We start from the raw sequence: 23,418 nt of genomic DNA on the forward strand, positions 1-23,418 counted from the left end.
TCAGTCTTATTATCCTAAAGAGGTTAGTCAAAATTAAAGACTAGGTTAGACAAATGTTCATAATTATGCAGAAAGAATTTGTATTAAAAATATCCCTTACTGTGCAAAGATTTTCTTCATTTAATAAAACAGAATGCCCGTTCATTTTGTCTGCTTTCTTTCCCAGATTCAAACATGTTTCCATCCAGTTTGTTCATACTGGGTTGGATCTTCAAATGGGACTTACTAGCCCATGTAGGTAGAGGTCTGCTGAATACAAATTGTACAAAACTAGTGGTATCAAAACTGCTGTGAGCAGATGATACATATTTGTATAGGTTGACACTGTTTTCAAAAGGGTCAGAATTTACTAAGTACCATAAGTTGTTTTTTTCAGGAAGCCTGAGTCCATACAGAGGCAGATAGTATCAGAGTTAATCCTGATTCGTCTGTGTGTTTAAAATTACCTACAGTGCTGGGAATAGATGCTCGTATTTACCATCAGCCAATAACAACCTCAGCATACTCTGAAGGTGGCAGTTAATGTAATTAGGAAACAGTGAGGAGGGGTCTAAATTTGGGATGAAAATGGGATCCCTTGAACAACTCTAAGGAAAATAAAAAGTTTTGCAGTGTATGCTTTGGCATGTAATCTGTTTTAAACAAATGCAGAATACAGAATACAGAAGCTAACTGGGCTGTTGATAGAGATTTGTAAAAATATTCAAATTTATGTACTCACAGGCTTCAAATTCTGCTGTCAAAAAGGGGTAGTTCACACTTTAAACTACTTTTTAATCTGTTTTGTACAGACCAACAGTGGTGTCATGAATATTGCAAGTTTATCTTTGCACCTGGAAAATGTAGAAACAAAATTCCCACCAAATTTGAAACCTCAATCTCTACAGGGAATAGGCATCAAAAAACCACTGGAAGAGTAAGACATCTGAAAACACCCAGATACTCTTCAGGCTGTCAACAGCTGCATAGAGAATCTTGGTGCCAAACATTTAATTTCAGTCTATTTAGTACACATTTTGAAAAGATGGGAAACATCTACTGTTCCTAGACTTTGAATCTGTTGATAGTTTAAGGAGAAAGAGACAAAAATATGCAAGTGCTTACAGTATACAGTAATGGATCACATTCAACTAAGAAGCTTAACTAAGTATTTTTAGGCAAAATACTTCACAGGATTGAAACCAGTAGGTTATAACATTTCCTAAAGGATCTGGATTTGCCTCTATAGTACTGATCCTATGATAAGACTCCTTGTGTAGATTATTATAGCATATTAAATTATAAAAAAGTCACTGCATCCAATTATTCATTAATGTGTAGCTCAGTGTACAGTGCTTTTAATGAAATAGGTTTGCAGACTGAAGTTAGTCTATTTCTGGCTAAAGCCTGAACTTGACTGAGTAATTAACATTGCTTAATTAGGTCCTGATATGAGCAAGGTGCATCATAATAGCAGACATTAAAGAAACCTTGTGATGGATTAGATGGATTTATGTTATTGTAGTCTTCTTCTGTCTTGGAAAGTACAGCAGTTGGTGCTGACATAAGTCCATTTTGACTCCTTATTTAGTTCCTTAGGATGGCATTTTATACTTGTCCTGAGTTTTGGCCTAAGTAGATCCCAAGTTTTTCCACTTCATAAAACCCAAGCTATGCCTAACAACAATGCTTTAACATGAGATGCTACTGTCTGCTGTTGGCTATTCTTTCTAAAAGCTTCCTTTTTATCTCAGAAAAAGATGCCAAAAGAATTGTTATCATCTACTGAGAGACTTTGAATTCTTAGCAAAAGACACAGCTTCTCTTCAAGGGGATGTTGAAATCTCTCAAACATACTTCAACTGTTTTCCTGATAAATGAAATCAGGAGCCCTTAGTACACAGATCAACTTAGTCAAAATGTACTACTGTAGATAATAAGCCAGCTCCCAGTTGTGTGTCAGGCATATACTTATTTTCAGCAGCCTCTGGTCTCAAAAGATTGTACCCTGTGGACCTCATGTCTGGCACATTTCCCACTATAGATACAACATTCTTTCACTGCAACAGGAGTTTAATCCTGCTGACATTCCTGAGGCACTCTTCTTATTGGTGACCCCAGCAGCAGGCTGCGCAGTACCATTACATGCACTTGTGTGTTTATGCCTGTGGATGCTGACATGAACCACAATGGAGTTCTAAACAGTGCCATTTAAAAGCAAAAGGAATTCCCCACTCCCTGTTTCCTCAGATGATGCTAGAACATGGAAGGGTTGGTATCACAGTACCCTGTGGCAACAGGTATCTTTCCAAACAAGCATGGCCTTCTCTGTTTATCTTGCCTAACTCTTAGTGCTGGCAATCCCCAGAAGGATTTTTTGCTGTGCCTCATCATTTCTCTTCAAGTTTAAGAGAATTTTGTAATATCTTTTAATATACCATTTCTTGGGAGTTGCCAGAGTATATTTATTAATACAAACATTAATTTTTGGTCTGAGAAATTCGTAACAATTTTCACATAAAGAGATAATCTGTAACAGAGCAATCCCACAATAATAAAACAAAAATATTAGGACAAGTATAATTTCTTAAAATAACACAGGTGCAAACACAGTTGAAGAGTACAACATTAGAAAGCTGAAGCTTCAAGAACAATTTTATAATAGGCAACCAAAATTCAACAGACAAGCAAGCACATTATTTCACAGACATGTTTCCTAACGGTACTTTTCCAGGAAGGGGTTCATCTATCAAGTACTGTAAATCACAAATAATGTGTTGGACTGCCTCACATATGAACCTGCAATAGATCAAATCAGAAAGTGTGTAACTCAGACCATGATCAGGACTGTGAGGGTATTTATCTGGAAATCCATCCAAAGTACAAGTGTGCAACTAAAGATCTGAGAGACCAAGTTTCCTGGAAGCAGTGTAGTAACTCAATTCATGTATCTGGAGCAAAATAAAAGTTAAGAGCTCTTGGTCACAAAATTTTTCACATCTGGCATAGACAACATAGGCAGGTATCATGGGGTGTGGAGCTCACATGCCAGAAGTTTGCCCTGTTTTCCATTCTATTAGTCTAATGAAAAATTCAACTTCTTTAGTTCATCTCAATTCTAAATCAAATTTTATCATTTGCAGTAGTAGAAAATAACATTTCCCTTTTCAGCTGAACATCTTAGATCTGCTGGAATAAGCTGGAAAGTATTATTTTCCCTTTCAGCAGTCACCACACTTACAAAGTTAAAGCTGCTTCATAAAACTTGAATTTGTGCAGTTTACAACAGAGTATTTAAGTTGTAAAGGGCCCTGACTACTTCTGGACAAAAGACAGAGCCTCTTGTCAAGGACATTGCCAAAGGCCTCCAACACTGACAGGCAGAGTACACCAACTACCTTTAGGAAGCTTCTCCAAGCTTCTGCTGCTCAATCTCTTCTCTGGAAGTAGATTGCTCTCTCACTCTTCAACGTGACCTTTTTTTAATCACCTATATTTTACAACACGGAGTAAGACACCTGCTATTAATTAGTGCGGTATTCCCATCCTTAAAAATTAAAAAGTCAAGTTAAAGGCTTCTCTAGAAGTTCATGCCATTTTACAAGCTGCAAGATATAAAGTTATGAGTGAAGCACAACATCCATATAGCAGGTAGAGAGGTTCTAGCCCTCAAAAAGTCATCTAGCCTTAGGATTAAAAGACATTAAGAGCCATAACAGTTAAGTTTCAAAAGGAAGTGGAAAAAGCTGATGAAAATTTTCCTTACCAGACCATTTGACAGGGGTTAATATTAACTAATGTTAACTAATAAGCTTGTGAAATGCACTGTTGAACTTAAGGATCCCAGGGCCTGTCAACCGCTAGAAAATCCTCACAGTCAAGAAACAGACTAAGCATGCTGCAACACAGAATGTGATTGGGGTGGGTGTCTGAGTTGACAGTCACTAAATAACAGCCATTTCCTACCTTTCTGTCTGGATGACCTGTAAGTACTGATATGGTTTGACTTCTTGGTGATCTGTTTTTATCTGAGCAATGTCAGGATTCCTTGCAAAGTTTCTTTGCAGTGATCGCTTCAGAAAAGCAGTCCAATGACAAACAGTGAAAAAAGTTTTATTTGCTCTGTATCTTGAGACAAGTCAAGTGTAATTAATCCACAGTATTTTTCCAAGTACAGTCTGTCAAAAAATATGAACAAACGCATCTTTTTAATGCATACACTGTCTTCCAAGTTCTAAGAAAAAATTATTACAACAGATTAAGAACAAACCTACAGCATTCTTTTACTTTAGCTGGTTCTGATACAGAGGCATACTTTCTTATTTGAGAATCAACTCCCAGAGACTTAGCTAATTGCACAGCATTTGTATCATCACTGATTAGTGTCCCAAGAGCCACAAGCAGTCTAAAAATGGCTTCAAGATCTTGAACAACTTCCATAATTGTGCTGATTACTGATAAACATTGAGCTTTGCCCTCAACATTGTTGACTTTATGTAAACATACAGCATAGTTCAATGTCAGTGTGGCCAGTGCAATGTGGATGTTCTTATTATTGCCTGATTTCATTTCAATTGCTTGTGTCATTATTTCATCCCTCTGTTCCATCATGAGCTTCTGGCCTGCATGGTTGACAAAACAATTGCAAAGAGCTCTAAGTGCCAACAGCTGGTTTGCTTGTTTGCCTTTAGGATTCAGAAATTTAAGGAGAAGGATGATTAATTGTACTTGCTCCTTTTCATTGCAGAAGTTTTCATTCACAGTGGGATGCCTGACAGACAATCTAAGAATGTCTAGGGCTGGAAAGACAATATCTAAGAAACAAAACAAAACAAAATTTTAGTATTAATATTGCATTATGTGTAAATTTATCAGTGAGTTTCTTTCAGATGCAGACTTTCTTAGCCCTGCAGTTTTGGGAACAGACAGTAACAGTTTCATGCATAATTAAAGCACAAATTGTTTCACATTCATAAAGACAAATATTGACAAATCTTTTCTAGTAACAGTTCAGTTATTGTTAAAAAAATCCATAATCCTTAATTTAGGATTAACATAGTGCTTTACAGAAAATCTTAAAATCTTTTCTAAAATCTCTAATTGATAACACTGAAGACAAGCACAAGATATGGTAACTAATCCAAAAAATCTCTGAAAGCTGAAAGTTCAGTGACTGAACATCCCTACATAGACAGCATCTCCCTTTGTCCTCATTCTATATCTTACAGTACCGTATAGCTACAAAACTGCTTACAGGAAAAGAAAATAAATATGTTGTCAACTGAAGAGCTGTAAATCATTGTATGGAAACTGAACTGAAAATTTGTCCCTCCCTTCCCAAATTCTGAATACATATGTCTCCTTGGATCTACTACTGGTATCCAATGCTTACAACCAAATCAAAGCCAAACCTGCCCAACTACTTAAAGAGGTTTTTCCTGCAGATATGCAAAATCTTCATAATTAATGCTTTGTACAATACAAAGAGTATGGAAGGTATGACATAAGTCATCACCAGCTCCTCATTATGCAAAATACAGTTGGATTAAGTTATATTATAAAACAAGCATGAATTTTTAATACTGAAATGTTCTTCCTGATAGTAAATCTTTAACTGAAATTTTAAAAAAGCAGTTCATTTTAACCATTCTTAGATATTTGTATATGCAAACAACTGCTTTTTCCAGAATGTGCTATAACAACCAAACTACCTTTTCCAATCCATCAGTGCTGACAATATTATTAAATGTAATTATATTACCTCTACTTACATTCTTCCAGCATGTCATTTCACAAATGCAGTTCTGATCATATAACATAGCATCAGTAACTTCTTCATTACCATATTAAACAGGAGCTACTTTTGATTTTTTTCCCCATAATTTATCTCCATAATTGCATCTCTCACTTGGTAACAGCTTAGGATGTCATGTTCGCACTTCCTTACTCTATTTCCTGACAAGTCTCACACCTTTTTGAGGATGACCCTGCTAATGAAATAATCATAACTGATTTTTGTATCAAGTTTCCCCTTTATGTTTATTATTGTGCCAACAAAACTTGACAACCAATTACCAAATTTGGCCCTGAAGCTGATCACTGCTGTCAACAACTGTTATTCATCTTGTCTTTTCTTCTTGGGCTATCAGGTCTTTGGGACAGACTCGGTTTAACAGCATGATGAGACTTTTCATTCATGGTGACACGTACTGATGAGATGACACATAAAACGATGGTACAAGTTTACCTTCTGGCCAGTTAACTGCTCTCCATAAGGTCTGAAGTTGCTGCGCCGTAGGTGTTTCTGTAGAGGTGTTGCATGTTGCAGACAGTAACTTTTCTAGGATTATCAAGTCATCTTCGGTAAGTTTATGTTCTTCAGCTGCACTGCCATTAAGTTCCTTTAATTTACCTGTAATACCAAAGGAAAAAGCACAACTTTTCCAAAACAGAACTTCAGAAATCGACATCTTAACTAAATGCTACAAAAGCACTTTATAAACAAGTAACAACTACTGCAATTGAGTGGTTTTTTCGGGAGGTCAGATTTTTAAACATGTTTTCCAATTTTATAATTTCCCATTTAGGTTTTTAATTATCACAGTGATTGCTACTACTATTTCCACTTTAACAGCACAACACAAAGATTCAGAATTTGGAGAAAAATTTTAGAAAATGCCTACATAAAGCTAAAAATGCAGAAAAGAGTCATGAAAACAGTAGTGTTCATAATTGAAATATAATTTCTTTTTGCTTTTTATTAAGTAGTAAAACAATAAAGGTACTCTATGTTCTTAGTGTGATCACAATTTTTTTATTTTTACTTCAATCATGTGATCATGTTTCACTTATGACATGTGCTATATTCAATCTTCAGTGTGATTTAAAAATCCAAGTATTAGATTAATGCAATTGATCTAGGATTAAGGAAAGTTTTTTTTAAAAGCTCAGTTACTTCAAAAACATTTTAAAAAATCCTTTATATTAAAACACTGACCCAGTATCTGCGTAGGATTGGCCTGGTCAAAGGTGACAGCATCCTTCTTCGGAAAATAAATATTTTCAACTTTAGCTGCAGCTGACTGGTAGGCACCTATTCCTAAAGAAGGGCAATACAGAGCATTCAACAGTGTACCAAGGTGTCTGATACAGAATGATATCCTAGCAGTAACTCTCTACTGCTGGACATGACTCAGAAAAATATCTCTCGAAAAATACCCCGAATGTCTATGCATATAGCTGTCATTCCTTACATTACTTTTACATTCAGAGGTTAAAAATGAAAGCATAACCTTCACAAACTGTTCCCCCTCATGTAAAAGTTTACAAGTAGAAATTATTAACAGTCATTTCTTAATTATGTGAACTAAATACACAGTCACTTATAGCAAGGCTGTTGTAGTTAATACTTGAAAATGGCAAGGGTCTTTTTAGGAAAAATATCTCTCTTGCCCCTGAAATCTTGTAATTATTATTTAATTATTTTCATAATTAAAGTGTTTACGTATTAGAAGATTTGCAGATGTGACCAAGTTATGGCACATGTAATAGTAGCCTGAAATGTTTTTTTAAGAAGCAATACAAAGCTTTTATCATTACCTATAATGATTTCCTAAACTCACAGGTCACTGATAGCTGCTGATATTGTATAATGCTCATTAGCTATACATCAGTTTTTCTGATCAACAACATAACTACTAGAAGATAAATAATCCTCTCAGATTATTATTATACATTTTAAAGCTTGTGTGCATGATTCCTGCATGCAAAGGAAGGCTTTGTTATCCCTATTTTATTATTAATTTCAGAGTATAAGCAGCTTCAATCTGTTATTTCTAATATAGTATGAATTTTGCATCAATGCAGAATCATGTCAGAGAAAAAAAAAACAAACCTAACAATTAGGAATGTTTTTCACTGGCAGACATTGTCTCTTACCCATAAATGGATCAACCCCGCCTGCTGGAGGTAGGGCATTTGACGCTGAACCAGGAACATAGCGACCAGCGCCTAACAAAGACGTAAAGTTTTTAAACACCATCACCAATAAAGAGGTAATGTATACCTGTATTTAGTTACTACTTTTCAAACAAAACTACTAAAAGGGATTTTTCTGCACTAAAAGAATTACAAAGTAGTAATTCTTTTAAGGATTCAAAGTTCAACACTTTTTTAAGGATTAAATCCATGCATGTGGGAGGATGTTGGTGGTGATAGCATTCACAAGCTAAGTGAGCTCACAGCTGGGAGACACTGTGTCATCACTGTGGGACACAGTAGGATCTCTGGCACTCACAGCTGAAGAGAGCTTCAGCACAGCAGATACCTTATCAACGACAAGTTCCAGCAAGAGGGCCCACTGCCCTGGCCTTGACTCTCTTTGTGCCTGAGCCAAGAGTGGTTCTCCCATGGGAGCTGGACTCTCTTGCAACGGAGGTCTCAGTGAGGCCTCCATCTGCAGCGACCACAGAGCCGCAAAAGCCATGGAGGAGAAACAGCTAGACACAGAAAGACTGTCAAGATTGCGAAGACTGAAGGCTGTGAGTTTTTGTAACAGCATAAAGGCTTCTGCTCTACTTGTAGATCTGCAACTGCAGAGCAGGCAGTAAGCACCCTGGCACTGGTGTGGACAAACACTCAGCAGTGATGTGTTAAGAGCCAGCTGAGACTGCACCTCATGTCGGCAAAAACAGGAAAGGCAAGCAGCAGTGATGGGAAGCAGAATAACCTCCTGCAGGATAGGGAGGCACCTGCCTATGCATATAGCCTGGTAGCTTGGGAGGTATGTGTGTGCTGGGGCAAGCATTCAGGATGCCACAGAGACACTGCCAAGCCTTGCCTGGCCTTCAGACAGTTATTCTGCTACTCTTCCACATGGCCATCAATGGTTTTCCAAGGAGGTCTTGGAGGATATCAAGAATGATTAGAAAGCTCTGAGAACAATGATGAAAAGTGCAGGGCATTTCTTTGTTACTTTGAACATAGCAAAAATGCTTGAATAGAAATGGACTCATCAAGTGGGTCAGCAACTCACTGCATGGCTGGTTTTGCAGACAAGATTTTGGCATCAAGTGATTACAAGAACCTATATGAGGAGCAGGAGCTACTAATCAGGGATGGGAGAAGCCTGACAATGCAGGGCTGGACCTGGGAATGTTTTTGCAAACAAGACGGCTAAACTAGTGAGGAGGACTTTACAATAGCTATAGCAGCGAGGATGAAAATCTAAAATACAGGGAGGATGGTACCAATAAAGCTCATGTAAAAAAACATGTAAAAATGAAAGCAGAAAACTACTTCTATGAATATATCCAATCTTGTGTGGTTCATAAAAAGTCTGGCAAAACAAAAGGTCCTTATTCTTCTGCTGCAGTGGACAGAGTGACTTGAGGCAGACCCAACAGCAGAGGGCTTAGGTCTGCTGAACAGATCTCGGTATGCTTTGCAGTGTCAGAGCCCACCTTACCAGGCTGCTCCACACTTCTGCCCCAGAGAACTGCAAAAAACAGCTGTCTGGGGCTAAACATGGGATGCAACAGAATACTACTTGACTCATGCGTACCTTAAGTGCTAGCCAGATAGATATAAATTTTACATTACCTGTAAACGGGTCTGCCCCAGGTATTGTACTTGATCCAGATGAAGAGCCTGGAACATAACGTCCAGCACCTAGTCAAACAGTGAGAAAAGCAATGAGTATTAAACACACCTTGATGTTATTCAAATCCAGAGAGAGGTAACAAAGCTGGTAAAAGGTCTGGAGTGCCTATCCTATGAGGAGTGGCTGAGGGAGCTGGGGTTGTTTAGCCTGGAGAAGAGAAGGCTCAGGGGACACCTCATCTCACTCTACAACTCCCTGAAAGGAGGCTGCAGACAGCTGGGGACTGGCTTCTTCTCCCAAGCAACTACTGGACAGGAGAGGGCACAGCCCTAAATTGTACCAGGGGAGATTTAAGGCAGACATGAAGAATTTCTTCACAGAGTGATTAGATATTGGAATGAGCTGACCAGGGAGGTGGTGGAGGTGTTTAAGGGAAGACTGAATATGTGGCATTTAGTACCATGGTCTAGTTGACATGGTGGTATTCAGTCATAGGTTAGACTCACTCTCAGATGTCTTTTCCAACTTAATTACTTCTGTGACAACTGCAGCTCTCAGAGTTACATGTAAACTGACAAGTCTGTATTCCCATTCCCAGTCTCTTGCAAGAAAAATATTTAGCTCAATTATTTTAATGCTATTTTCTTCTTAAATTAATCTTTGTGAAATTAATTGAATTAGTTTGTTTTGTAAAAGTGATAAATAGGATGTAATTGATTAACATGGTTTAGCTTATCAGTAATCAACTTGCTCTAGTTCTTTCCTGCCTGAAAAGGTAATTTATGTATTTCACTACATTTTGATTAATTCTCTGGCTAAATTTTTGTATTTTATTAATTGCCTTAACAGTATCTGGCACTTAATGTATGAAAACTGGATCTTCCCTAAACTGTAAAAAAAAAGACTAGACTGAAAAATACAACTGCCTTAATTAGAATTTTGATGAAGATTTTTCTTTTTCCTTTTTTTCCTCAGAATTATCTGTGCCTTTGCCTTCAATCATTTAAGGATATGAAAATATCTGCAGAAGAAGTTCAAGAGCTACAATACTGAAGTCTGCCTGGGCAGACAATTCTAAGAGTTTCAACCAGGCCAAGTGCTGGGTCCTCCCCCAGGGTCACAACAACCCCATGCAGGGATACAGTCTGGGGGCAGTGACTGCAAAGCTGCCCCACAGAAAAAGACCTGGCATTGCTGATCATCATCTGCCTGACCCTAACCCAGGAGTATGCCTATGTGGCCAAGAAGGACAATATTATCTTAGCTTTTATCCCAGCAGGACCAGGGCCGTGACTGTCCCTCTGTACTTGGCCCTGGTGAGGCCACACCTCAAATCCTGTGATAAGTTCTGGGCCCCTCATGACACTGAACACATTGAGATTGCTGGAGCAAGTCCAGAGAAGGGCAATGGAGCTTGTGAAGGGTCTGGAGCACAGGTCTTATGAGAAACAGCTGAAGGAACCAGGGTTGTTTAAGTGGTACAGGTGGATCTTACTGCTCTTTGTAACTATTTGAAAGGTATTGAGGTGGGGGTCAGTCTCTTCTCCCAGTAACAAGTGACAGGATGTGAAGAAATGGTCTCAAGCTGCACCAAGAGAGGTTTAGATTAGATATGTACTGGATTAGATCTACTGGAAGGGTGGTCAGGCATTGGAATAGGCTGCCCAGGGAAGTGTCTGAGTCATCATCCCTGAATATGGGGATATGATTTAGAGGTGAACATGGAAGTGATCAGTTAATGGCTCAATATTCCAATCTTAATGATTCCATGAAAGTGGAATGGATTGAAAACTGGTGGAACAACCATGGCCAGAGGATGGTGATCAGTGCAACATCTACTGGAAGCCAGCCACTGGTGGCATACCCATCCAGTCCTGCTTCACATCTTCGCTAATGATGGTGTGGAAGATCATTCAGAGTGCATCCTCAGCAAGTGTGCTGAAAACACAAAACCTGGAGGAGTATCTAATATTATCACTTAAGTTTAAAATATTTACCTGTAAATGGATCTGAAAATTGATTACTGGTACTCAACAGTGTTTGCCCCTTAGTGTTGTCCATAATAAACTTGGCCACCTGATCCAGAAACATAGGATTTAGATCATGCTTTTGCAGGAAGTTGTATGCAGTCAGCCAAGGATCATCAGTGATGTTATATGGCAGTTTATAGGAAGGCCCATTTTCATTTACATCAATGGTGAAAACATAGTCATATTCCTTTAAGTGGAATAAAAATAAAAACACATTAGAAGTCTTTTAGCACTTTTAATATAATAATGTATTAAGTGCAGTCTAACAGGGGCCCAAACCTAAGCCTAAAAACTTAAAACACTGCTACTTACAGAACATAACGCACAATATTCTCCTGAGAGACTGCAAGTAAACATTTGCTGATTTAGGGTAAACACTAAACATTACTTAGCAACAGCCAAAACATCAGTGTGTTGTAACACTGTTGCTATGCTATATCCAAAACACACAGCATTGTACCAACTGCTAAGACTATGAACTCTGTCTCAGCCAAAACCATGACAGACTTAAACCTGTATTTTCCAGAATTCTCTGCTCAAGAAGAACAGAGTAAAACAACGTATCACTATAATGTGTGTACAGATATATTACAAAATAAAGATGCATCAGGTCACTTTCATGGATACCTCTGTCTCCCTCCAAAGCTACAGAGCAATCAGATACTTCAAGACATTTTAGCCTTAAAAGCACACTTCTAATGCTAGCAAACAATTTCCTAATGTTTCTTTAAAATCTGTGAGCGTGAAAATTGGTATCTTGGAGGCATTTTTTTCTGTGGTGGAGCCTGACAAGCTTTTCTGTGTAGATTTCAGTAAAGGAAATATTTTTCAGCATATATGTCTTTAGGTCAGCTTACCTGTCTTTAGGTTCAGTAGTCACTATAGAGAGACAGTAGGGAAGGTCAGGCACCTAACATTTTAGGTAAGCCTGGCATTGTAAATTATAAAGTTCATTTCCTTTGGGAAGGATATTAAAACTAACTTCTCAACTCCTCATTAACAATAAATATAACAGAACTTGACAATTTCTCTACTAATGGTTTACCTTTCTCCAAAATAATTTGTGTCCATTGGCTTGCTCATTTTACAAACTGTGTTTTGTAAGTAATAAACTGTACTTACTTACATTTCTACCTCTGAGATCAAAGGTAACAAAAAAGTTCCTGTTTTCTAAATGATATTTTATCTGAACAAAGACCAGTTACTTACGAAAGAATGAAACAAATTAAAGTTTGCATATACCTTTCCTTCAAATAAAATTTTTCCAGACATTTGCTGTGTGGCTCCAGAAGAGCCAACAACATCACCGATCTTTATCCATCTTTCTTCACTAACACTCCACTGATATGCTTCTACTTTCCCATTATCTTTAATAAGCCGTGTCTGTCCATCTCTTGTTCCTGTAGGCAGGAGTTCAAACAATTTCAAGGATATGATTTACTTTAGGAGAGAAAAATATTAAAACGGTGCTCGGCATTAAAATTTTTAAAACAGTTAAACACTTGAAGTTCTCAGAATTAAGTAGATACATGGTTTAATCCCAGATGGCAACTAAGCACCACAACAGACACACTCACTGGCATCATGGTCGGGGTGCAGGAAAGAAACAGATGAATAGAAGTGAAAAATTTGGCAATTAAGATACAATTAAAAAGGTAAATCAAAAACCACAGCAAAAGCAAAGCACAACAAGGAATTCAGACACCACTTCCCATGGGCAGGCAGGTGTTCAGCTGTCTCCAGAGAAGCAAGGCTCCATCAGGCTCAACAGTTACTTGAAAAGACAAACACAAACATTCCAAACATCCCCTCCTTGATTCCTTCTTCCCCCAAGTCTATATACTGAATCATATGGGATATCCCTTGGGTCAGCTGTCCCCTCCCAGCTCTCTGCACACTCCCAGCCTCCTCGCTGGTGGGATTGGTGAGGAGCAGCAAAAGCACTGGCTCTGTGTTATCCCTGCTCAGCAATAACAGAACAGCCCTGTGTTATCAGCCCTGTTTTCAAGCACAAATCCAAAACAAAGCTCCATATTAGCTACTATGGAAAAAATCAACTCTATCCCAGTGAAAACCAGACAAAATGCTACGTCTCACAACAAGAACAGCAGCAATCTTAATGATCATTTTACAATTAAGATAATAGTATCTGCCAGCAGACTAAGTGGCCAAACCAGTACTTAGGTTCAGTACTTCAGAAGTTTATTGGCTTCTCAGTGAGATGACAATTACAGAAAGTGATATTCTCCCATAGTCTAACAAGATGCAAAGTTTCATATTGATGTAAGATCTATGCCATTTCCTGATCATAGCCAAGGGCTGAAGTCACTCGTTACTTCACCTTGGGAAAAAGTATTTGTCTCTTTAAGAATAATGTTTACTACTGCTTCTACCTACAAAGTGTGAACCAAACTCATCAAGACTATCTTTCAAGCCAAAAGCTAAAGCAGAAAATTTGCATTTCTACTTTTATTAAGAAAAAACCCTGCACATTCAGTACTCCTTTTACAAATTACCTGTTTCACATACTCTTGGTACAGCTAGCAGAACAGATAGAAAACATCTCAAACATACTATAGCATCAATTCCACCTTTTTCTAAATCATCTCCTAGGAGAATAAAAGAATCCCCAAAACATAAAAAACCTTGAGTCCTGTTTCCAGAAGAATCTGTGAAAGGATACCAGAGCAAAATTAAGCCATTTTCTTCCCAATCAAAAGGGATTAAAACTTTAAGTTTGGAAACCATCAGAAGCTTCAATACCTCAAACCAAGATTTGGAAGCACCTCTAATACGACAGAAGTACAATAACTTACCAGGATCCTTAAGGTGTTCTTTTCCAGGAAGGTCATCAGCATTGATATCTCCTAAATCACCAGTTTTAGGGTCAATGGATGCTTGGGCAAGCTCATTTTCAAATGCCTGAATCTCCTCAGCACTTGCTGTACGTTCCAAGGACTCTGTAAACACCCTTATGATTCCATCACTGAACAGAGAAAAAAACATTCAAATAGAAATACTATTTTAAATATCACAATGACTGCATAAATTCTAATGGTGTCTCCTGTGTTGCAAGAAACCATCACTATTTCCAACTACCCCTCCCAATTATTATGATGAAATGAATTCATTGTCATGCTAAAACCATACAGAGAAGGAATCAAGCAGGTAACCCTGTCTTCAGAATAATTTTAAGATCAAGATAATATATGCCTATCAAAAGAGTTCTTTATACCATGCTTACTAAATTTATTCTTATGTCTATTCATGATTTACCACATTTCCAAAGAACTCACTCTAACGCTGCAAATGACATAAAAAAATACTTCTTGGACAAAGTGTAGTGTTTGTTTAAATTTAACACACACACACACACACACACACACACACACACACACACACTTTGATGGCTTTATTTTTAAATACAAATGAAACTGACATCCAAAGTGATGCTGTAATTTCTTCAAGGAATATCAGATTTGGATCTACAAATATATTGAAAGTAAAACTTGAGATACCTTGCACCAACTACAATGTCACCATTGTCTAAGACACAGCAGCACCATACAGACTGAGCTGGGAGTCTGATTGTTTGAGCACATTCCCCTTGTTTCCAGATTCTAAGAGATCTATCCTCTCCAGTTGTCACAAAATCTGAAAATAAGAAGATATTAAAAACTTTTGAAGTATATTTTTAGCATACTGTGATTGCGGATGCCATTCTGAAACCGGGTATCTAAAATTCACAACAGTAAAAGAACCCTTCTGCAATTTAGTCCTTCTCTCAATTACAAGTTGAGAGCAAAAAGAAATCCACTATTCACTTGCCTTCTCAAAAAATCCAAAATGCATAAATTGCAGATTAACCAGCCAGACAGTGAATAAAACTGTGCCCAAGACAAAAAAGATCACTTCATCCTTTAAAGGGCTTGAACAATTTTATCATAATCATAGTTTCATCTTGCTCTATACTTGCATAGGTTCACATTTGTTTCATTGAGTTTTGGAAGGTAAGCCTGCTCTATCAGGAAACAGACATAAAGCACTTTCAAAAGTCTAGAAACTCCTCAATGAGGAATTTTAAGGTGTAGGAGGTCTACAATATATGCATCAACCCATATATGCTCACTTTACCTGTTGAAATGTGCAAGTGTCCCATACACCACACAAATGTCACTGACTTGGAATTTCTTCTGCAACTGGCTCAACAGTTAGTTCTGAACCTCTAAATCTCCAACTCAGAAAACAAATGTAATAAAGCCTCAAAACATAAAATTCTTAACCTAAACTACATTAATGCACATTGTGGAAGTATCTAAATTTATATTATCTCAAACTGGCATGCCACATTACTATTTTACTACTCTGCAACAGCGCTGAAATACAGGTGGCAGCTAAGACAATAGTTTTGCCTACTGCTTCATCTAAGTTTTGCTTAAGCTTTCACTTAGCCCTAACCCAGGACCTTTTATACTACATACTGCCAGAGCAATTTTGACAGCAGTGAAACTTGGAGTCAATCTCAATGTATTTTTTCATCTATTTACACTAGGTGTAAGAAAAAAAATTAAATGCTACTGGTGTTCTTTAGTTGCAGCAGTGGCACAGAACACCAGTATACACACCCTGCCATTTCATTTTGATGACTGTTGTGTAACAGTCAGGAAAGAAACCTACCTTTACATCGAGGAAAGACAGAGATGCTGTATATATAATTTGTATGTCCATAATACACCTGCAGACACTCGCCAGAGATCTGCCACCTTCGAACACTAGCATCATTAGCACAGGAAAGGAACTCCATTTCACTGAGAATAGCTAAACCTCTCACACAATCTTCATGTCCTTTACAAAAGGAAGAGAAAATTTTAATGCAGTTTGCAGTTATTGTCTCCATTAGCAGCAGTATACCACTTTTGTATAGCTCACATCTAAATCCAAGTAACTAATCCTCATGGGAAAATTTAGAAAAAAAAATTAATTTCTCACAATTATCTGAAAAATATCCTAATTTTTTAGAAGTCATGTGGCTTCTGAGCTGTTATAGTTTGACAAAGGCACAATGCCAGTGCCTCTATGAAAATGTACTTTCCTAAATGAATATTACGAGATGCAATCCACAACAGAGCAGAGCAGGCCTAAGACTAATAACAAAGGGAAAAAAAACTTTACTATTATGATAAAAGGAAAAAAAAAAAGAAACACGCCATAAATCCAAAATGAAAACTTTCTACAACATTCCTCCTCCCCCCACCTAACTCCAACAAACTACAGCGAGACACAACTTGGACCCTTAATCAAGTTATCACCCTTCAATATTATCAATACTCAGTCCATCAAGGGAGAGAAGAGTCTATCTTGCACCAGACCCCCAGGAAACACAATTGCCATTTCTTTTGTTTCTATGTCACACATGACACCACCCAGAGAAAATCTGCCAGTGTGATACTCTCTTTTCTATGTTACAGTGCTCTCACCACTGTGCATGGACAGACTGCTCATAGGGTTTCTTTTTAAACATGTTTTGCCAAGGACTAAAGAAAAACAACAGTTCAGTTTCTCATTTTTGGGACCAGTCCCTCCTGTTTTCCCCTGGGGCTGAAGGTCTAAGAACAAAGATCTTCATCTTCCTGAAGACAGAGGGTATCACCACACCCTCCTCAGCTTTTCTCTGTTCACTCCATTCCTGTGCTGGTAGTCACTAAAGCAGGTTTCTTGGCTTACCATTGCATCCCCCTAAAGATGCAGTCAGTCTCTGTTGCAGGAGAAATTAGTTCAGTCTATGGCTAGTAAGAAAAGTCCAGCAAAAAGCCACTCCATCATCTCTTCCTACCTAGAATTTCTCTAACATCTCAGGTCCCAAACTGTCTCTCTTCTTCTCTTTCAAACTAAGGAAGAGTAGTATTTCACAAAGCTTTCATTTCCCAAGGAAGAGTTAAAAGTCTTGACTCCCGGGGCGGGCTGTAATCTCGGCTCAGACTCCAGCTCCCACACCTTCCCCTCTTTCTTCTTGGCCAGAGAATTTCTAAGCTTTTCTAAGCGTCTTCAAGCTATCTCTTTTCCTCAAGGTGAAGGGTGGGAGTGGGGGGAAGCAAAGAAATTTCAGCCTTCCTCCACCCTTCAGTCCACAGGAGCTGGCCTGGTTCTAGTCCCTCCACCCTTCAGCCTACCTCAGCCTGGGCCACATGGCTCCCCTCTGGGCAGGGAGGAGTCTGCACTGCACTCTGACTGGAACTAAAGGGGCAGTTCCATAAGCGTTCTTACTTTGAACCCCTCTGTGTTCTCAGAAGCGTGTCCAGCCTTCAGTAGCCACTCCAGGTACTAATATCCAAACCTGACTACTGATTAGTTTGACTCCAACTTCCGTGTCAAATTTTCTTCAGTGTCAAACCACGACATGGGCATACAACTACTTCAAGACTTTAAAAAATCCTGCCTAAATATTGTTTTTATCCATGCTTTTGTAAGATTTTAACGTTTGTTCTCTTTTAACAAGGACAGACCACACTAACGAAATTATCAACTGCAGCAACATTTACCAGTGAATGTTCTTTCACATCTGCCTGCCTTCCACAGTTTTATAGTTTTGTCAGCAGAACCAGTCAACATTAATCCCTGTTCAGGAAGTATCTTCACTGCCCATATTGCAGCTGTGTGACCCTGCGAAAAACCCAACATTGTTAAGTCTTGTCAGAATCCAATTCAGAGTACTTATTTCATATTGAGGTAGAGGAACTTTGTACCTGTAATGTCATCATACATTTGTCATTCAACCAGACTTTTGCTGTGGTATCCCATGATCCACTTAATAATGTGCCAAATTTCCCGGATGAAAGGCTGCAAACTGGAATGAATATTTAATTCAGAACTTAAATGACAAGTATCTTGCACTGCCACAAATCTTATGCCAGCAATTTCAAGAGATTAATTTAAGATGATTTATTTGGTATTAGTAGCATATTTAGTGTTGAGGAGTCTAGAGAAGAATTAAGTGAACTGTAATTGCATTGCAACCTAGAAAGAAGCTGCTTAAAATTCTCTTAATTTTAGGTTTAAAAAATTGAAATATTTTTGCCATTCACATTTTTAATTTTCTCTCAGTTACAGACCTCTATTCTTGGATTAAAATATGATGACAAATATGTGAGATAATCAGTCAAGACCCTCAATGCAAATGTGTCATTTTTAAGAGACAGAAAAGTTTTGTCTATAAGTATTCATTTATGTCTTCAAGGAGTTATTTAATACAAAAAATATTCAGCTTACCTTCTTGGAAGGCAAAATACTACCCCAAGAAACTGTGGTGACATTCAAAGATTTAGTAGAAAGGTAATCTGCAAATGTTCCAGTAACACAGTGTAAAGCTCTGTATTTAAAGCACTAGTTAATATTAAACACCCATCTAAGTAACAAAATGGGCAGAGGAAGTTTATTAAGGAAGCTCATTTTTTTTCTTCTTGTATCAGTTTTGACACAAAAATAACACATGTAGAATGAACCGCTTCTTAAAAATGCAATTCTTGACAAAAGTGTAATCATTCTGTGAACTCCCAGAAATTCAGAGAGACAGTGAAAGTTCAAACATTCATGAGGATAAACTTGGAAGTCCTTGCAATGAATGGTCACTGCATGAATTAAGATTATAAAATCGTATTTGTGGAGGACATAACTAAACAGTTTGCTACATTATATACCAAATAAATCAAAATTGAGATTTATAAATTCAATTTTATTTCCTCTGTTATAAGTCACGTTAACTTTTATGTAAAAAACTCCAAAGTACAATTACTACATACCTGTGTTTTTATGACCCCTAAGGACATAAAGAGGAGCTGGGTTGTCAACTGTGAAAATGCAAATATTATGATCATTGCCACCAGTTGCAATCAGCCCACGAGGATAGAGGTCACTTGGAGGTATGATGCACACGCAAGATACAAAATTTGAGTGGCCACTCATACAGTGCATCTCAGTAAAACCCCTGTTAAGACTTAAACACAGATGATAATCAGTTTAGAATCATGACAGAAACAGACTTTATTTGAGTAAATTACAGTTCTTTAATCAATAACTATGCTTGCCTTGTATTGCATAAGTACTATGGATGACCTAGAAATAATGAAATTTAAGATAAAAATTACATTCCAGAATTCCTCCCCGTACACAATGGTAAAGCTGTCCACTTATTTTTCAATGCAGTGGTAGGCCTGGAAGGACTTTTGGTTTTTTTCTTGCTCACTGGCAAGTACTATGCAAAATTTCATCAGAAATAACTACAGTTTTTCTTTATGTCATCTTTTTTTTGTCTGAAAACTCAAATGTATATCCAAGTACACACTAAAGTAAGAGCACACAAATGAAGTTTAATGCTTGCCAAGTGTATTCACTATCTCTTCATTAAGAGTACTATAGAGGAATAAAAGTTAAACAGACCATAACTAACTCAACCAGCACCCTCATTTCTTCACCATGAGGCAATCTCATTAGTTACAGCACTAACTGAAAAAAGCTACTTATTCCCATAGACTAAATATGCAGGTTGTGGTGCTGTGTGCTTGTTTTGTTTTCTTGTGTTTGTTCCCCACCTTCAAAAACACAAGTTCTCATATTGTTATCCTTCAAACCCTAATGCTTGGCAAGCTTGAAATATGTAAGGAAATCACAATACTCTTCTAGACTCTAAAATATCTCACCTTAGGGCACATAGAACAAATCACAGAAGGCAACATATCTTCTTGGAAAAGCAGAACCAAAACAGCACACAGCACTGTGCTCACCCACTGAACCCTGACTACTGTAGTCCCTGAGCCTTCAAAGGAGAGAGGGATAATCAATATCAACACTATAAGTTGATACAACTAAGTTACATCTTCTTCCCTACAAAGTTCTCAAAAACTATGGTTTAGAACTAGAATTTCTTTCCTGCTGCAAATTTATCTGCAATTTAGCAAGTTCTTTCTCTTGTGATGACAGACATAATGAGACCCACTTAGTTTTCCTTCACCTCAGTCACAGAGGTCCAGAGTTCAATACAAAGACAAATTTGCCAATTATTTATATTTCACATGAAGGCAATGGGAAGAATATTTATGCCTAGTAACTTCAGAATACAGATCACAATACAAACTATAGTATGGGGAGGAAGTACATCCTGTAGCTTCCAGCAATACCCCACACCTCCTATACACATTGCTTAGCAGTGTATCTGGTCTATTTCTGGTCAAGCTAATATGCTGAAAAGTTCACTTTGAGAATTCAACTACACAAATTCAGTAGGCGACAACCCTGTGCAACATGAGCATCAGAAAAATTAATCTTGGGGTATTTTTTTCTTTTTCTATGTCTTTGTTTATTTAATTTTCTGTACATTTTTTTGTTTATATTCCATTTTATATTTTACAAAGCTGGCTTAGCAAGAGTGAGAAAGAATGGGTTTTTTTTAAACATTCAAAGCACACTGCCTTACTGTCAAAATAGCAGCATTGTTACTTAGCAGGATTACTTGGGCCCTGAACACCATGAGGTAGAAGCAACATTATTAATACCACCTAGAAAAAAAGATGCCTAGAACTACTGACATTGTTACCATTTCTAAAGCACTACAACATCGATGTACACAAAAAAACCAAACTGCTTTCCCCAAAGGTATGAAGAAGTTGGGCTTGCTCCGACTGGAAAAGAGAAAATAGCATGGAGACCTCATAGCAACCTTCCAGTATCCAAAGGACCTACAGAGAATTTGTGTATACCCCATCCTCGGAAGTGCTCAAGGCCAGGATGGATAGCGCTCTGAGCAAACTCTTCTGGTGAATGGTGTCCCTGCCTGTGGCTGAAGGACTAGGACTAGATGATCCTGAAGTTCCCTTCTAAACCCCTAACGTGATTCGATGAAAGTGACAACGCCAACCACGAACACCTCTTGCAAACAGGCTTCCACTGCCCTCCACCTCCCTCGGCCCCACCGAATCTGCTGGCAACCCCTAAGGCGAACTCAGCTGTATAGACGAACTCGGCGAGACACGGCCGCGCGGAACCACTGCGGCGCCACCTCCATGCTCTCCGTCGCGGCCCAGCACTCACCCGTCAGGGACCCAGAGACGCGCCGTTCTGTCCCGCGAGACGGACACGAAGCTGCCTTCAGGAAAGAGGCCACGGGTGAGGCCCCGCACGTCCTGCCCGTGCCCCAGCAGGGAGCAGCGCAGCCGGAACATGCTGCCCTCACCCGCCATGGCGGCAGCGCCGGCCTGACACAGCACAGGCCGCAACGCCGCCGGAAGTCGTACCAGAAGTATCGTCACAGAGCCCGCCGCCGGGCTAACGCGAGGTTTCTTATCCCGGCAAGCACCGCGCTCTACGGAGGTGGTTGTGTCACCACTGTTCTCTCGCCTGGCCCTCTGGGAGTTGTAGTCTTTGGGAGCCACGGCAGGCCGGAGCGAGATTTGTGGCCATCGCGATATCCGTGCCACTGGTTGCTGCAATACGGCGGCTGCCCGGGGACTGATGGCGGTTGAGGGGCACGGTGAGGGGACAGGGCCCGCTCGGGCGGTCGCGACGCTGGCTCTGTGCTGCTGGGATAGGCTCCTTTGAAGGTGGCGAAATTTACAGGGGTTTGTCAGGAACAGCGCAGTTTGGGATTCCTGTAGTGACGGGTGATGGCTTACAACCCTCTGTAGATAACCGGAATGAGTATTTGCACCAGTTGCTCCCTTCCAGTTTGTTTCATTAAAGATTTGCATTCAGATAGTGAAACAATAAATGGCACAAGAATAAGCTGAGAGCTCACTAAACACTGAAAAGAGACCGCTGCCTCACGTTACTTATGTATGTTAAGTGGTCCTTCCTGAGCCCTTGTCTCGTACTCCCGTAACATTCTAACAAGAGTTAAGCTTTAAAGAGTCGGTTTCTCATATTTTTAAGGACCTTGTGCAAATCAAATGATGATTTCTTTTCTTACCAGAGAGAAGTTAAAAAGGAAACAAATATGGCCAGCAGTAACAGACCACCCTCAGCCCGTTCTGCTTCAAGAGCAGGAATAGTACTGACCTCTTCATCAAGGCCTGCTTCTTCATCAAGGACTCCATCCGCAGGCAGAATAGGAACAGTGGTATGTTAGAAAATATTAAAAATATATCATTAATTTTTATGTATTTAGATTTATTTTTATTTTTTTGCTAATATAATTTTTTATTGCCAGGACCAGAGTGAGGACAAGTTCTTTTTTAAGAAGAATTTAACACTTCAGTTTTGTATAAAGTTTTGCTAATCTTGTCTGGAGGAGATCAGGGACATCCAGCATCCAGCATTCACCTGGGAGACCTAAATAGCATTAATGTTGCAGATAGATGGAACAATGAACAGCTGTTCAAAAGTAATCCCTTACCTTCTACAGCAGATGTTCATCTGAAACATTGTTTCCCTGAAGAGAGTGTAGAGACTAACTGAAGTTTTTAACTGCTTTGGCAATTGCTTAAGAATAAAAAAGTAATAAATCAGACTTGGTAGATATTTCATTTGTGTTTTTTTATAGATGCCTCCTAGTACAGCAAGACCTGGTTCTCGTAGTGGCTCTTTGACTCCTGGAGGAGTCTTAACATCTCAGATTAAAGTTGCAGACCGCCCAGTGACTCAACAGGGATTAAGTGGAATAAAAACTGCAATGAAAGGTATTTTATACTGAAAATAGCCCTCAAGTTATCTGCAAACATTTTGAAAGAATATTTAGGTTTTAAAGGAAAGCTTTTCATCATTGTATAAATTGCAGAGTGAAGAGCTGTGATTAAAAAACAGAGCAAAAAGAAAGAGAAAATT

General features: G+C 38.6%; 2 protein-coding genes across 6 annotated transcripts in view; one reads left to right on the forward strand and one right to left on the reverse strand.

Annotated features, from left to right (window-relative positions):
- Positions 1-2,430: 2,430 nt before the first annotated feature.
- On the reverse strand, positions 2,431-21,882 carry PLAA (phospholipase A2 activating protein). Of its 4 annotated transcripts, none has more exons than XM_021535934.4 (14): positions 21,691-21,882; positions 19,407-19,600; positions 18,354-18,454; positions 18,150-18,270; positions 16,288-16,455; positions 15,129-15,264; positions 14,427-14,596; positions 12,853-13,010; positions 11,578-11,797; positions 9,580-9,648; positions 7,918-7,989; positions 6,977-7,078; positions 6,227-6,391; positions 2,431-4,793 (listed from the first exon to the last, which is right to left on the reverse strand). In XM_021535934.4, the coding sequence occupies exons 1-14, from the start codon at positions 21,837-21,839 to the stop codon at positions 4,228-4,230; spliced, it is 2,391 nt and encodes a 796-aa protein (XP_021391609.1). In that variant the 5' UTR covers positions 21,840-21,882; the 3' UTR covers positions 2,431-4,227. The 4 variants fall into 4 exon arrangements, with proteins under 4 accessions (XP_021391609.1, XP_085423183.1, XP_021391610.1 ...); XM_085567057.1 differs by lacking the exon at positions 21,691-21,882 and adding an exon at positions 20,304-20,414; XM_021535935.4 differs by lacking the exon at positions 7,918-7,989.
- Positions 21,883-22,074: 192 nt separating this feature from the next.
- The window catches only part of IFT74 (intraflagellar transport 74), a 34,957-nt gene continuing 33,613 nt past the window's right edge, over positions 22,075-23,418 (forward strand). The window contains exons 1-3 of one of the 2 annotated variants that reach the window (XM_085567058.1): positions 22,075-22,199; positions 22,568-22,714; positions 23,138-23,273. In XM_085567058.1, coding sequence (XP_085423184.1) covers positions 22,592-22,714; positions 23,138-23,273 — 259 coding nt within the window. In that variant the 5' untranslated portion in view covers positions 22,075-22,199; positions 22,568-22,591. The remainder of the gene's footprint in view (positions 22,200-22,567; positions 22,715-23,137; positions 23,274-23,418) is intronic. The other variant, XM_021535936.4, reaches the window with a different exon arrangement.

The sequence above is a fragment of the Lonchura striata genome, chromosome Z, assembly GCF_050655825.1.
Source record: "Lonchura striata isolate lonStrDom1 chromosome Z, ASM5065582v1, whole genome shotgun sequence".
NCBI lineage: Eukaryota > Metazoa > Chordata > Aves > Passeriformes > Estrildidae > Lonchura > Lonchura striata.